This window comes from Chionomys nivalis, chromosome 1 (genome assembly GCF_950005125.1).
Source record: "Chionomys nivalis chromosome 1, mChiNiv1.1, whole genome shotgun sequence".
Lineage (NCBI taxonomy): Eukaryota > Metazoa > Chordata > Mammalia > Rodentia > Cricetidae > Chionomys > Chionomys nivalis.
In genome coordinates this window covers 66,490,614-66,505,408 of record NC_080086.1, presented here as the reverse complement: position 1 = coordinate 66,505,408, position 14,795 = coordinate 66,490,614, and the positions used below count along the sequence as shown (strand labels likewise).

The 14,795-nt window shown below is 38.2% G+C and overlaps 2 protein-coding genes and 1 pseudogene across 3 annotated transcripts in view; 2 read left to right on the top strand and 1 right to left on the bottom strand.

Moving 5' to 3' along the window:
• The window catches only part of Exoc6b (exocyst complex component 6B), a 514,534-nt gene that overhangs the window by 26,628 nt on the left and 473,111 nt on the right, over window positions 1-14,795 (top strand). The gene's annotated exons all lie outside the window — the stretch shown is intronic.
• Window positions 1,667-2,137, bottom strand: LOC130887236 (60S ribosomal protein L27). The gene has a single exon (XM_057789536.1). The coding sequence runs from the start codon at window positions 2,109-2,111 to the stop codon at window positions 1,701-1,703; it is 411 nt and encodes a 136-aa protein (XP_057645519.1). The 5' UTR covers window positions 2,112-2,137; the 3' UTR covers window positions 1,667-1,700.
• LOC130876810 (zinc finger protein 431-like) lies at window positions 7,725-9,297 on the top strand (annotated as a pseudogene).

Genomic DNA, 14,795 nt, shown 5'->3' with positions numbered 1-14,795 from the left:
GCTATCATTGTATGAGAAAGTCACCATAGTTTCCTTAAAATTATGGAAAATTAAACATATTACTTCACTATTCTGTCTGTCTGTTTATCTGTTTTCTTTGAGACAGGGTCTCACAAGGTAGCCCTAGCTGGCCTGGAACTTGCTGTATAGATGAGGCTGGCTTTGAACTCTAAGAGATCTGTTTGCCCTGCCTCCTGAGTGCTTGGATTAAAGATTTGTGACACCACTTCCATTCTATTTTAACTATTTTAAAATGTACTCCTTGATAATGTTAGATATTACAACTGAAGGAGACCCTGAACAGTGGGTCCTCCTGGACCCCATGATTAGGCACAAACCACCCCCAAACACCAGTTTTCACAGGAGAGCCTTTATTAAGTGGGGAGGAAAAGTTCAAGTGGCTGCTTTCTGACTCAGGCAGAAAACAGCAGCAAATGATTGCAAGTGTAATTTTTAAGAAGCGGAAAAGGGGAGTTCTGTGTAGAATGGGCTAGGATGTGCTGGTGAAGGAGATGGGGGACCAGGGAGAGGGGAAGGGGACTACGGAAAGGGGAAAGGGGACAAGGGAAAGGAAGGGAAGGGGTATTTGTCCTGGATAGAGGGGAGACAGACATTACACATAGGCAATAGAGGTAAACGGGGAAACCCCATGTTAAGATGAGTATTTATTTCTTTGTTAACAACTCTTCGATTTATTCAAAGCAGTTCAGTTTCAAAACTTAAGTTACAGCAGTCAGGAAAAAAAAGTGAGAACACACAATCAGTTTGCCTGTCCTTGTGGTTAACACTGCGGTAGAGGTGACTTTATTCAAAATACAGCTGCACAAAAGCAGTAATTTCAGTCTCTAAGGACTTAACATACTGTGTACATAGGCAGTACAGAGTGTTAAAACCAAACTCAGAACTACAGAACAGAGAGCCCACCCTTGCTCATTTGCATGAAAACACCACCCACAAAGCTAAATAAGTCTTTAGTTATTTGGAGGCCCTAGTCATTGTTTAAACCCAAGAACTCTAATTTTGACTGCACAATTGATGATTGATTAAAAAAAGTCAATATATAGATTTCCTTTTTAAAAATAAGCATTTATTTTGAACCTGGCACAGTGTGCCAAGAGAGTTCTTAGGGACTAGAAGCAGGCGTTCCAATGACTGAAACGAGGAAAATGTTTCTCCTTGGAGATCCCAGTACCGGCACGGAATCTATCACATGTTTATTTCAGATAGCAACTTTGTTAGCTTCTCTTTTACTAGGGGTTATAGATCTATTTAAATTGTTTATCTCATCTTGATTTAACTTTGGTAAGTGGTACCTATTGAGAAAATTATCCATTTATTATATATTTTTTTGGTCCAGCTTGGTAGAGTGCAGGTTTTAAAAGTATGTCCTTGGATTTCTTCTGTGGCTATCCGTATGTACCTCCTCCCAACCTTTCCCCTTGATCTTGTTAATTTGGATATTTTCTTCTGTCTTTCAGTTTGTTGGGATAAGGATTTTTCTTTTGATTAGGTTTGAAGTCTATTTTGTTAGTAAAATGGCTACACCAGTTTGTTTCTTAGATCTGTTTGCTTAGACTGTTTTTTTTTCCCCTAACCTTTTACCCTGAGGTAATATCTATCCTTAATATTCAGATGTGTTTCTTTTTTTTTTTTTTTTTTGTTTTGTTTTTTAAACTTTAATGATGTAAACAAAAATATACCTAAAAGCGAAGCTTCTGGAAAAACCATTTGTTCTTTCCTGTCTTGTATCGTTCCTCAAATTTGACCTTGGCTTCCCGCCTTGCCTTTCGTTTCAGGGCTGGGTCCCTAAAGACATCCTTGTTGACAACAGTTTTGTCCAGGGGGATGTCAACAGAGTACCTTGTGGGCATCAGGTGGTTGTAGTTATAAACCTTCACAAAGGACTTGATCTTGGATCTCTTGGCGACTTTCTTCTTGCCCATGGCAGCCGTCACTTTTCGGGGATAGCGGTCAATTCCAGCCACCAGGGCATGGCTGTAAGGGCGGTCTGAGGTGCCATCATCAATGTTCTTCACGATGACGGCTTTGCGTCCCGAGTAGCGTCCAGCCAGGACGAGCACCACTTTCCCGGGTTTCATGAACTTGCCCATTTCGACAGCGAGCAGCCGGTTCCCAGCAGAAAGGCTCAGATGTGTTTCTTGAATGAAGCAGAAAAATGGGTCCTCGGGCTGGAGAGATGGCTCAGAGGTTAAGAGCACTGGCTGCTCTTCCAGAGGTCTTGAGTTCAATTCCCAGCAACCACATGGTGGCTCACAACCATCCGTAAGGAGAGCTGGTGCCCTCTTCTGACCTGCAGGGATACATGCTGGCAGAACACTGTATACATAATAAATAAATAAATAATTAAAAAAAAAGAAAAATGGGTCCTGGTTTCACATCTATTCTGTTAGTCTGTGTCTTTTTATTAGGGAAATGAAACCATTAATATTGAGAGGCATCAGTAACCAGTGATTGTTGATTTTTGTTATTTTGTTGTTGGGGTAGTATCTGTGTGTGAAAGTGTGTGCTCTTCTTTTTTTGGTTTGGCTGATGTGAGATTATTTCCTGTGTTTGTTTTCATGAGTGTAGTTAACCTCTTTAAATTGGAATTTTCCTTCCAGCACATTCTGTACCTCTAGGTTTATAGATAGATATTGTTGAAGTTTGATGGAATAACTTTTTTTTCTCCATTTATGGCCATTGAATTTGCTGGTTATAGTAATCTCAACTGGCATATATGTTTTCTTTCTTTTTTTTTTTGCCATAAAAGCATTTATTAAAGGGGAGAAAGGGAGAGAGAGTGAGAGAGAGAGAGAGAGAGAGAGAGAGAGAGAGAGAGGAGAGAGAAAGAGAGACAGAGAAAACGCGTGTGCACGCTGAAGAAACAGAAGAGGAAAGGGCGCATCTATGTTTTCTTAAGAGTCTGCAGGACATCTAGTCCAGACCCTTCTGGCTTTTGGAGTCTTCATTGAGAAATTAGGTGTAATTCTGATAGGTTTGCCTTTATATGTTACTTAAACTTTTTCTCTTACAGATTTTAGTAATCTTTCTTTGTTGTGTATGTCTAGTGTTTTGAAGTGAGGGGACTTTCTTTTTCTGGTCCAATCTATTTGGTCCTCTGTATGCTTCTTGTAAGGCATTTCCTTTCTTACTTTTTTAAAAAAATTTTTTTATTTTTTTGTTTTTCGAGAGAGGGTTCCTCTGTATAGCTCTGGCTGTCCTGGAGCTTGCTCTGTAGAGCAAGCTGGCCTCAAACTCACAGAGATCCATCTGCCTCTTCCTCCTGGATTTAAAGGCGTGTACCACTAATGACAGCATCTCCTTCTTTAGGTTACAGAAAATTTCTTCTATGGTTTTTGGAAATATTTTCTGGGCCTTTGAACTGGGATTCTTCTCCTTTCTCCATTCTTAGTAATTTTTAATTTTAATTTTAATTTTTTTATTTTAGTTTTCCAAGATACAGTTTCTCTGTAACGTTGGAGCCTGTCCTGGAACTAGCTCTTGTAGACCAGGCTAGCCTCAGACTCACAGAGATCCACCTGCCTCTGCCTCCTGAGTCCTGGGATTAAAGGCGTGCACTTTTTTTTTTTTTTCCACCACCCAGCTTATTCTTAGGTGTGATCTTTTCATAGTGTCCTAGAGTTTCTGGATGTTTTGTGTCAGGATTTTTTTCTTAGATTTAACATTTTCTTTGATATATTAATTTCCTCTCTTATATGTTCAATGCCTTGAAATTCTCTCTTTCATCTCTTGTATTCTGTTGGTGAAACAAGCCTCTGTAGTTCCTATTGAAATTCCTAAGTTTTTCACTTTGAGTATTCCCTCAGTTTTTGTTTTCTTTATTGCTTCTGTCTTAGGGTTTCTGTTGCTGTGAAGGAACACTATGACCACGGCAACTCTTATAAAATAAAGTATTTGGGGTGGTTTACATTTTCAGAGGTTTCGTCCATTATTATCATGGTGGGACATGGTGGTATGCAGGTAGACATGGTGATAGAGAAGTAGCAAGGAGTGAACTGAAGCACTGGGTAGTATCTTGAGCATATATGAGACCTCAAAGCCCACCCCCAAAGTGACATACTTTCTCCGGAAAGACCACACTCAACTCCAACCATACCGCCAATAGTGCCACTTCTTTTGGGGGCCATTTTCTTTTAAACCACTACAACCTCTATTTCAAACCACTGCAATATCTATTTTCAGGTCTTGAACAGTTTTATTCATTTTCTTCAACTATCTTTTTTTTCTTGGCTTCCTTTAAGGGATTTATTAATTGCCTTCATTTTTTTAGTTTTCCTGGGTTTCTTTTTTTATTTTTTTATTGCTTTATAAATAATACCATCCAAAATTTCCACCTCCTCCCCTCCTCCCATTTCCCTCCCACTCCCCTACTCACCTTCCCACCCTCCAGTCCTAAGAGAGGGCAGGGAACCCTGCCCTGTGTGAAGTCCAAGGCTCTCCCCTCTCCATCCAGGCCTAGGAAGGTATGCATCCAACTAGACTAGGATCCCACAAAGCCAGAACATGCAGTAGAGACAAATCCCAGTGCCATTATCATTGGCTTCTTAGTCAGCCCCCATTGTCAGCCACATTCAGAGAGTCCGGTTTGATCACATGCTTGTTAAAGATTTTATTTATTTATTATGTATACAACATTCTGTCTGTGTGTATGCCTGAAGGCCAGAAGAGGGCACCAGACCCCATTATAGATGGCTGTGAGCCACCATGTGGTTGCTGGAAATTGAACTCAGGACCTCTGGAAGAGCAGTCAGCATTTTTAACCTCAGAGCCATCTCTCCAGCCCCTTTCCTAGGTTTCTTTAAGAGATTTATTCATTCTCTTTAGGAACTTCTACCATCTACATATAGTTGGTTTTAAGGTCTTTTTCTTATGCTTCAGCTATGCTGGAATATTTAGGGCTTGCTGTATTATGATAGCTAGGCTCTAGTGGAGACATTTCATCCTGGCTGTTATTGATTGTATTCTTCTGCTGTCATCTTGGCATCTGGCTTTGGGGTGATTATAGGTGCAAGTACTGATTTCTGGGTTTGTCTTTGTTGGGTGGGTATTTTATTCTTTGGTTTCTGTTTCCTCTCTGGATTTTTGAGATGCTGTTTTGCTGGCTTGCTAGCCTAGTGTGTTCAAAGGGAATGCCTGCTGGTGTTGGATGCTGGGATGCAGCCAGGAGTCAGGGGAGGAAAATGATCTGTGAGATTCACAGGAGATGTGGAGAACAGGGAAGGGAGGCTATAGCTATAACAAAAGGTGTTCTTTTGCAGACCTAGTGATGAGCCTGAGTGTCATGGGTGCTGTGGAGCAGATGTGGGTTCATGCAGGTCTGTGAAATGAAGACTCAGAGACACTTGATGGCTACAACAGCAACAACTGGAGCAGTGGTTCATAAAGAAATCCAAACTGCTGAATTCATTAGAGACTGGTATAAACATTCAACAGAACTTTGGACTGAATAAAATAAAATTGATAATGAATTAGCTGAGTTAAGGCAGGCTGTTATATTATTAGGAGATCAGTTAGAAATTTTGAAGGAGCAGGTAAAATGAAAATGTGATTGTAATGTTTCTTCTTAATGTATTACACCCTTAAGATTTAGTGAAAACAAGTATGATTGGGATAAGGTTAAGATGCATTAGATGGGATACTAGTTCTTCTCAAATGGTGATGTGGGAAGTCCTTCTGTATATGTGTTGCTTTTATTGGCTAGTGAATAAAGCTGTTTTGACCAATGGCTTATTAGACTCTGCTGACTCTATATATCTCTGTTCAGATTCCTTCCTGGCTTTACTCTGTTAAGCCATTGGCCAAAACAGTTTCTTTATTAACCAATGGTAATAAAACATAATCACAGCATACAGAGGGGAATACCACAACAGTGTTTCTCTTGTTTTAGCAATAAAAAAAAGACAGAGTATATTTATCATCCTTAATGTTTTTCCTTCCCATGCCTTAAGAGGAAGCCTGAATTGAATTGCCAAATTGCAGGAGGGAACCTGACATTCCAGCTCCATGCCTTCAGATAGGTTTATTAACATAAGCACTATTTTCTACAGTTCCATTCCAGCTACATCATTTCCTTCTTAACTCTGAGTGAGAATATTTTCCTTTAAGTGAGCCAAAAGGGCTCCAGTCTATGACATCTCCTTGGGAGATACTAATTAACACTCGAGATTTCTCACTCTTACACTGTTGCCAATGTATTCAAGAAGATTCCTGATTGGTAATCCACATCGCACAGAATTATAGATTTATGGAACTAGTAACATTAATCTCCTGCCCTTTAAAACCAGATGTTTGAAGCATATAAGACTTGTTATGATAATTTTGGGTAGTATTAACTATGGTTAGCCATACTTGAGAAGGTATATTTAGGCATTGAGTTCTATTTCCCATGCAAATAGGAATTTCTTGTACTATCCACAGTGTAATTGTCAATCACTCTAGCCTTCTCCATTGACTGAGAAAGACTTCTGTTGTCGTATGGACCAGGTAACCATGAAGATTCATTAACCACTACAGGAATATCTGTATCTTTTTAACTCATTGCTATGTTAATTGGAGGATTATGGATAAAGGCCCAATATGTATAGTTTGTCCTTCTCACCTGTCTAATTACCACAGATGCATATATCAAGGAACAGATCTGTAGCATTTAGAGGCTTCTGGGTCATTTGCCTCCCCATTGTCACAAATTCTTAAGCTGTTCCCAGGTGGGAGGATTCCCTGTCTTCTCCAAAGACCTTTTGTTTCCTAGAGGCATCTCAGCAGACAAAGCATTGGAGAGATTCTTCTTGCTTATGTTGTATTTTTATCAATTTTGATCAGATCCACAATCTTTTGTCTCCTATGGAAACATAAGCATAACTTAGACCCTAACTTAAAACTTTCCCTGGACTATTTTAATTTTAAAACATTTATGATACATGGATGACTTGATTTAAGGTTTTTTTCATAATCCACTGTCTTTCAACATCTGTTGTCTCTGTTTCATTAGTATTTAAAAAAATTTAAATTAAAAGTTAGTAAGATATTATGCAGTCTATGTCTGGAGTCCCTTATATTCATTCCCCTTCTGTTTAACAAGCATCTCCCTTAGAGTGTGGCTAGATTTTTCCTGATATGCATCTTGTATTGGGTCACGATAAAGTAGCCCCACACTAGCTCAGAATTGAGTATAATGAAGGATTCTTTATTTAGGGGTAGACTCACAAAACAATAGTCCTCTGCATGAGTGGGGAACAGAAACCAAATCCAGCTGCCAAGAGAAAGAGTGCACATTTCTACATCTGTTTTTCTTTTCTTTTCTTTTTTTTTGGTTTTTCAAGACAGGGTTTCTCTGTAGCTTTGGTGCCTGTCCTGGAACTAGCTCTTGTAGACCAGGCTGGCCTCGAACTCCCAGAGATCCGCCTGCCTCTGCCTCCCAAGTGCTGGGATTAAAGGCGTGCACCACCACCGCCCGGCTTACATCTGTTTTTCTAGTACCCCAGGACCACGCCCAAAGTGGTCCAGCATCTCAAAGGCCATTGGCTGAAGAAGTTCCCACAGCACCTCCCCCTTTTGTCTAAATAAGAGAGTTCCAAACCCAATACAAAACTATACAGGCTGGATTGATTTTAAAGCTGAGCAGGCACCAGTGGATTGTATTCTGTGCTGTGAGTGCTACTGCAGCGAGCTCTGAGGAGAACATCGGTGAGCCTGGAAGCCACGACATGAATTCAGTGACCTTTGAGGATGTGCACATTGACTTCACTGAGGATGAGTGGGTTTTGCTGAATCCTTCCCAAAAGAGTCTCTACAAAGATGTGATGCTGGAGACATACAGGAACCTCACTGCTACTGGCTACAGTTGGGAAGACCATAATTTTGAAGAGTATTGTCAATGTGCTAAAAAACATGGAAGGTATGAAAGAAACCATAATGGAGAGAAACTGTCTGAGTATGCTCAATGTGTTAAATCATTTGGATGTTATAATCATATTCAAAGGCATGAAAAAAATCATTCTGCAGAGAAGCCATATGATGGTATTCAATATGCTGAAGCCTTTGGAGGTACCAGTTGTCTCCAGATACTTAAAAGAACACAAGCTGGAGAGAAACTAAATGAATATAATCAATGTGGTAAAGACTTTTCATATGTAAGAAGTCCGCAAGTTCACAACAGATTACACACTGGAGAGAAAACCTATGAATGTAATCAATTTGATAAAGCTTTTTCAAAATGCTCTGAACTCCAAATACACAAAAGAACACATGCTAAAGAGAAACCCTATGAATGTGATAAAGTCTTTGCATGTAAACGTAGTCTCCAAATACATAAAAGAACACATACTGGAGAGAAACCCTACATATGTAATCAATGTGGTAAAGCCTTTTCACTGAACAGTAGTCTTCGAGTACATCAAAGGACACATACTGGAGAGAAACCTTATCAATGTAACGAATGTGGTAAAGCCTGTTCACAACTCAGTATTCTACGAACACATAAACGAATTCATACAGGAGAGAAACCCTATGAATGTGATCAATGTGGTAAAGCATTTTCACGACAAGATAGTCTCCAACTACATAAAAGAACACATACTGGTGAGAAACCCTACACATGTAATCAATGTGGTAAAGCGTTTTCACTGAACAGTAATTTTCAAGTACATCAAAAGACACATACTGGCCGGGCGGTGGTGGCGCACGCCTTTAATCCCAGCACTCGGGAGGCAGAGGCAGGCGGATCTCTGTGAGTTCGAGGCCAGCCTGGTCTACAAAGGGAGTTCCAGGACAGGCTCCAAAGCTATAGAGAAACCCTGTCTCGAAAAACCAAAAAAAAAAAAAAAAAAGACACATACTGGAGAGAAGCCTCATCAATGTAATCAATGTGATAAAGCTTTTGTGTGTCGTGGTGAGCTTCACAGACATGAAAGAACACATACTGGAGAGAAGCCCTTTGAATGTAATCAATGTGATAAAGCTTTTTCATAGCGCTCCAAACTCCAAATACACAAAAGAACACATACTGGAGAGAAACCCTATGAATGTAATCAAGGTGGTAAAGCATTTTCATATATCAATAGTCTCCAAGTTCACAAAAGAACACATACTGGAGATAAGCCATATGAATGTGATCAATGTGATAAAGCCTTTTCACAACTTAGTATTCTACAAACACATAAAAAACTTCATGCAGGAGAGAAACCCTATAAATGTGATCAATGTGATAAAGCCTTTGCACAACTCAGTAGTCTAAAATCACATAAAAGAACACATACTGGAGAGAAACCTTATAAATAATCAATGTAGTCAGGTCCTTTTGCATGTCGTAGAAGTGTACACATTCATCAAGGAACACATGCTGAATAGAAACCCTACAATTGTAGCCAATGTGGTAGAGACTTTGTATGTGTCATCAGGCTTTAAATATTGAGAAAAAAATCGTACTACAAAGAAAACTTTTTTTGATTTTTTGAGACAGGGTTTCTCTGTAGCATTGGAGTCTGTTGTGGAATGCACTCATAGAAAAGGCTGACCTTACACTCACAGAGATTTTTCTGTCTCTGTCTCCCAAGTGCTGGATTAAAGTGGTGTGCCACCACAGTCCAGCCTGTCAAACGCTTTAAGTGCAATCAGTGTGGTAATGTTTTCCTCTTCTTGGTAAAGAGTAAACTTTTAGTGGATAAGAGGTCTATTAAGGCCTTTGCATATCACAGTACTCTGTGGACCGGAGAAGATTCATACTGAAGGGAATGTGACTATAAATGTTTTGAAAATCTCTTCAGGCAACAGACATTTACTTACATAAGACTGGGAAGAAAACAAGTCTACAAGTGTGAAATCTGTTCAAGCATTATGAAGTCTCTATTTTGTTTGCACATGCAAAATTATATAGACAGAAGTTTTATGAATTCAATGATAAGGTAACCGTTTTTGATTTTGCACTTTTTTCAATTATATAAATACACTTATCTGTAGAATTTAGCTCGATTCAGAAAATAACCAGGCTTGATTAAAGATAAGCAATTATATTTTTACTTATTATAATGGGAAATTCATGCCACAAGAATGGAAAGTCCAAGTTCCAGTGTGTCCCATGGGAATACCCCAGATAGCAAGCACCTGGTCTATTCCAGTTTTTCTCCTGGGCTCCAGGAAGCCACGCCTTAACTAGATTCCACTTCTTTAAGATGATTGGTTAACAAAGCTTCCCCTATCACTTATCCAGATGTAAAATTTGGTAGATGGGTATGAATGCCTCTCCTGTGTCTGTGATAAATCATAGTGTCTAAGTCAATTAATAAAAGAGTTTAATGTGAAAAAACTATATACAATAAAAACAGATATCATGTATAAAAATTAGAATTACAACCAGCATAAACAATATTAAGCAAGAAACATATGCTAAATGTTTCAATAATTATCCTATCCTAAGGAGTCTAAGTCTTATATTAGAAATGGCTTGGCCAAGTCATGAGAAGAAAGTAACTATGGCTGTCTAGTCTTCAACCCCATTGAAGACCTGAGAAGGGAGATAACATTACTTGAGTAAAGAGGGATTCCAATCAAACAACTTTCAAAATGTACAATAAATGACAGAGACAACTGGCTACCTGGGCAATCGATTACCCAAAGTCTCATTTGCAATGTTGGAGCAACCAATTTTGGCTAAGGCCTAAAGTAACTGACAGACCATTTTCAGAGGCAGGAAAAAATTTAAAACCATCTTACCCTGTCTTGGCAAGTTTTGGCAGTCTTTTTTTTTTTTTGTATCCTGCTTGTCCAGTCTGGATATTGTGCATTTTGTCAGTGGTCAAGGCTTGGGCATTTCTTTGCCCTAAGATCATTTTTGCCAAGAAGAAAACAAGCTCCAAGTGGAGTATCTTCAGTGCCCAACACTTTCTTGGGAATAGGTTGGTGCTGCCAGGAGCAATTGTGTCTCATGGCAACAGAACCCTAAGTTATTTAAATGCCATATTCTACGTTCTTTGAAGTGGTTGAAGATTACCTATCTATGTGGAATACAATCTCTATGTATCTAAAAGAACCTGATTAGTCTAACTATGAGTATGACAAACAGGGATGACTTTTGATCTATAATTTTTTTTTAGATTTATTTATTATATATTCAATGTTCTGCCTGCATGTATCTCTGCAAGCCAGAAGAGGGCACCAAGTCTCATTACAGATGGTTGTGAGCCACCATGTGGTTGCTGGGAATTGAACTTAGGACCTTTGGAAGAGCAGGCAAAGCTCTTAACCACTGAGCCATCTCTCCAGACCCCTTGATCTATAATTTTTAATACCCATATAACTTAAAGACTGGGGCTTAATAGTAGAATATTAGACAAACCTTAAACAACTGTGCAGTAAATGAGGACAATAACCTCAAAATGTAAATGATATATAAGTATCTTGATCAGAGGTAGAAATGTATAGTACAATATGATAAATATATCCTAAAACTGTATTAATATACAAAATGTCTTAAGCAGAGGTAGAAACATACATGCACACAATATGACAAAATAACTTTGCATAGGAGTACAAATATTGTAAACAGAAATAGGAGCATATTCAATATAACAAATATAATATGAATTTGTATCAATATACAAGAATCTACACCAATGTAAATTGTCTGTAATAATAGCTCATAACTATTATTATTAGTGTAAGCTCACACTAATCTACCTATTATCCCATCGAATTTCCTTTTTTTTCTCCAAAAGATATCCAAGAGTCTACATAATTTCCACCCCAACTCCAGTCCTATAACAGTTTTAATAACCCCCTAATTGATGTCTCTAACCCTGAGGACAAACTTTGTTGGGAGAGGGGATGATGTCTTCTAAAATTACTTCCAGCTGTCATGGGGGCGACGTTCTTTCTATGGGATTCTGTAAAACTAAAATGATGGTTAAGCTTTAGGATTATTGTCTGGTATAATTGCAAATAGTCTCTGAGTAGCTGATAGGGTTTTTCTGAAGTTATTATTTGAAGTTCTGGCCAGAACATTGCAAAAAGGTGCACCATTTCAGCTAATTATGTTGGAGTCATCTTGAACAGCAAGTACCCAAAACTGATCTTTTTTTTTTATTATTAATTTTTTTTTAATTAAAAATTCCCGCCTCCCTTTTCCCTCCCCCTCCCCCCACTCCTCACGTCCCACTCCTCTCCCCCCTCCCTCTCCAGTCCAAAGAGCAGTCAGGGTTCTTTCTTTATTTATTATATATACTGTATTCTGCACCAGATCTCATTACAGATGGTTGTGAGCCACCATGTGGTTTCTGGGAATTGAACTCAGGACCTTTGGAAGAACAGGCAGTGCTCCTAACCTCTGAGCCATCTCTCCAGCCCCCCAAAACTGATCTTAAAGTAGTGCTGTCAGCTTTATGACGTTATGTCTACCAGGTAGAATCAGTGTTGTGGGGCCCCATCTTTTTCCTGGAAACTTAAAAGATTACTGCAGGAAAATTTATTGTTTATTATGGAAAACGTAAGTATTATTCATATAGAGATGTATTCAATAAAAGGTACGATAGAGACAAAAATATTTATGGGGGAAAGTAAAATCTTTTAGGGGTAGACTCACAGATCAACAGTCCTCTGCATAAGTGGGAACAAGAACCAGATCCAGTTGCCAAGAGAAAGAATGTGCACATTTCTACATCTGTTTTTATTGTACTCCAAGACCATGTCCAAAGTGGTCCAGTATCTCAAAGGCCATTGGCTGAAGAAGTTCCCACAGCAGCAACTTTTGCGACTGAATTCCCTGTTTACTTAATTTAAATTCTAAATAGTTAAGAGAATTTTCTCTTTGTGTGTACTTTTTTTTTTTCTGGAGAAACTTGTAATCCCAAACTGTGTAAATTTTCCTGTACCACATTAAACATTTTTTTCTAAGGTATCTGTATCAGAAGCAGCCAATAAGGAATCATCCCTATAATGATAAATAATATACTGAGGAAATTGTTTACTTACCATTTCCAGTGGTTGATTTATAACATATTGACATAAAGCTGGGCTATTTAACACTTTTTTTTACTTGTTAATCTGGGATTTATCATAATTTAAAACCCTGTTCATCACAGAATCAAACCATAATACAAAACAAAAGCTGAAGAAAATATTAAGACTCTTTTATCAGAAATGTATCAAAAATAAGTCAAGATGGGGCTGGAAAGAAGGCTCAGCTGTTACGAGCATCGGCTACTCTTCCAGAGGACACAGGCTCATTCCTAGCACCCCCATGATGGCTCATCACCGTTTCTGGGTACCCACCTTCTCCTCTGACTTCTGAAGGCACCAGACACATGGTGAACAGAAAGACAGACATGCAGGCAAAACACTCATATACATAAAATAAATCTAGAATATGTTAAATAATAAATCAAGAGATGTTTCTACACTCCAATACTAAAAATATGCCAAAGTATGGGCAAAATGTTTATACAAACATGTCACAAAAATGTACACAAATGAAAATCAAAATGAGACAAAACAATACAGAATATGAAAAAAAAAGACATAAATGGCTAACAAGCAAATGAAAACAAATTCAACACCATTAATCATAAGAAAATTACTGATGTCTACTGAATACCATTCCACAGTACTAAGAAGGCAAGAACTAAGAATAAACAACAAACTCTGGCACTATGGGGTTCAGCTGGAGTTCCTAGGCGACATTGTTGGGGCCAGGGCTAAAGGGTATGTTTTTGAAGAACTGTTTAGTTTTTCTATGTAATGATTCATGCTAATTGTCAGCTTGACAGAATCTAGCCTCATGGGGAAAGTGGACTTCTGGGGGTTATCTTGATGATATTAGTTGAGGAGGCACCCACTGTAATTGTGGGTACAACCATTCCCTGGGCAGGAGTTTAGGGCTATGTAAAAAGAATAAGGTACTGAGCCTTGTGGCTAAAATATTTAACAATTTTTTAAGGAAATACTTTTATTGATATCTCTTTACAGGCTAAGCATTATTATAAATAGCCCTGTAAAGGCAAAATTTTATGTCTTGTTCTTGTAAAGGAATCCCAGGCTGTAAAGATCCCATAGATTGGATTATCTTATTAATAGCTCTTAAATGAGTGAATATTCTCCATTTTCTAGATTCTTTTATTACAAATACAGGAGAATTTCAAAGGCTTGTAGTTTCCTTAATATGCTTTAGCATCTAACTGTTTTTTATTTTTAGCTTTTCAAGTGCCTACAATTTTTCTTTGGTTAAGAGGCATTGTTTTGCCCACATAAGCTATAACATCCTTTCTTGTTCTTCAGGTTTTATATACATTTAATCCATTTCACATTTTTCTCCACCTGAGATAAGGTTTCAGTGTTAAAAGCTGAGTGGAGACCTCTTGCAAAGGCCAATTGGGATTCTAGTCTTTTGAAAAATTTCAGATACGTCAACTTTACTGAAAAGTAAAGGCCTGAAATCTCAATGCCACTACTTGCAATTTCAGCTTTGTCATCACATCATTAATAACAGTTTTCCAAAATACCCCTTTTCCAGTAATGTTAAAACCTTTTATCCTATAATCGGAGCTCTTTTACTTTTAATATGGGAACAACAACAATTGAGCAATTCTATCTCCAGCTTCTATCTGCGTAGTCTACATAAGCTATCTATAAAAGCATTAAAGACAGTTTCTATAGGATTTTAAGAGGTAACTTAGGTAGTACTCATAGAACATTTTTATAAAATCTTAAAAAGAAGATTTTTCTTTCTGTTTTTATGTTTTTGAGACCGGGTTTCTCTGTAGCTTTTGGAGCCTGTCTTGGTTGTAGAC

Coding starts and splice junctions, on each gene's coding strand:
- LOC130887236 (XM_057789536.1), bottom strand. CDS start 2,111: ATGGGCAAGTTCATGAAACCCGGGAAAGTGGTGCTCGTCCTGGCTGGA.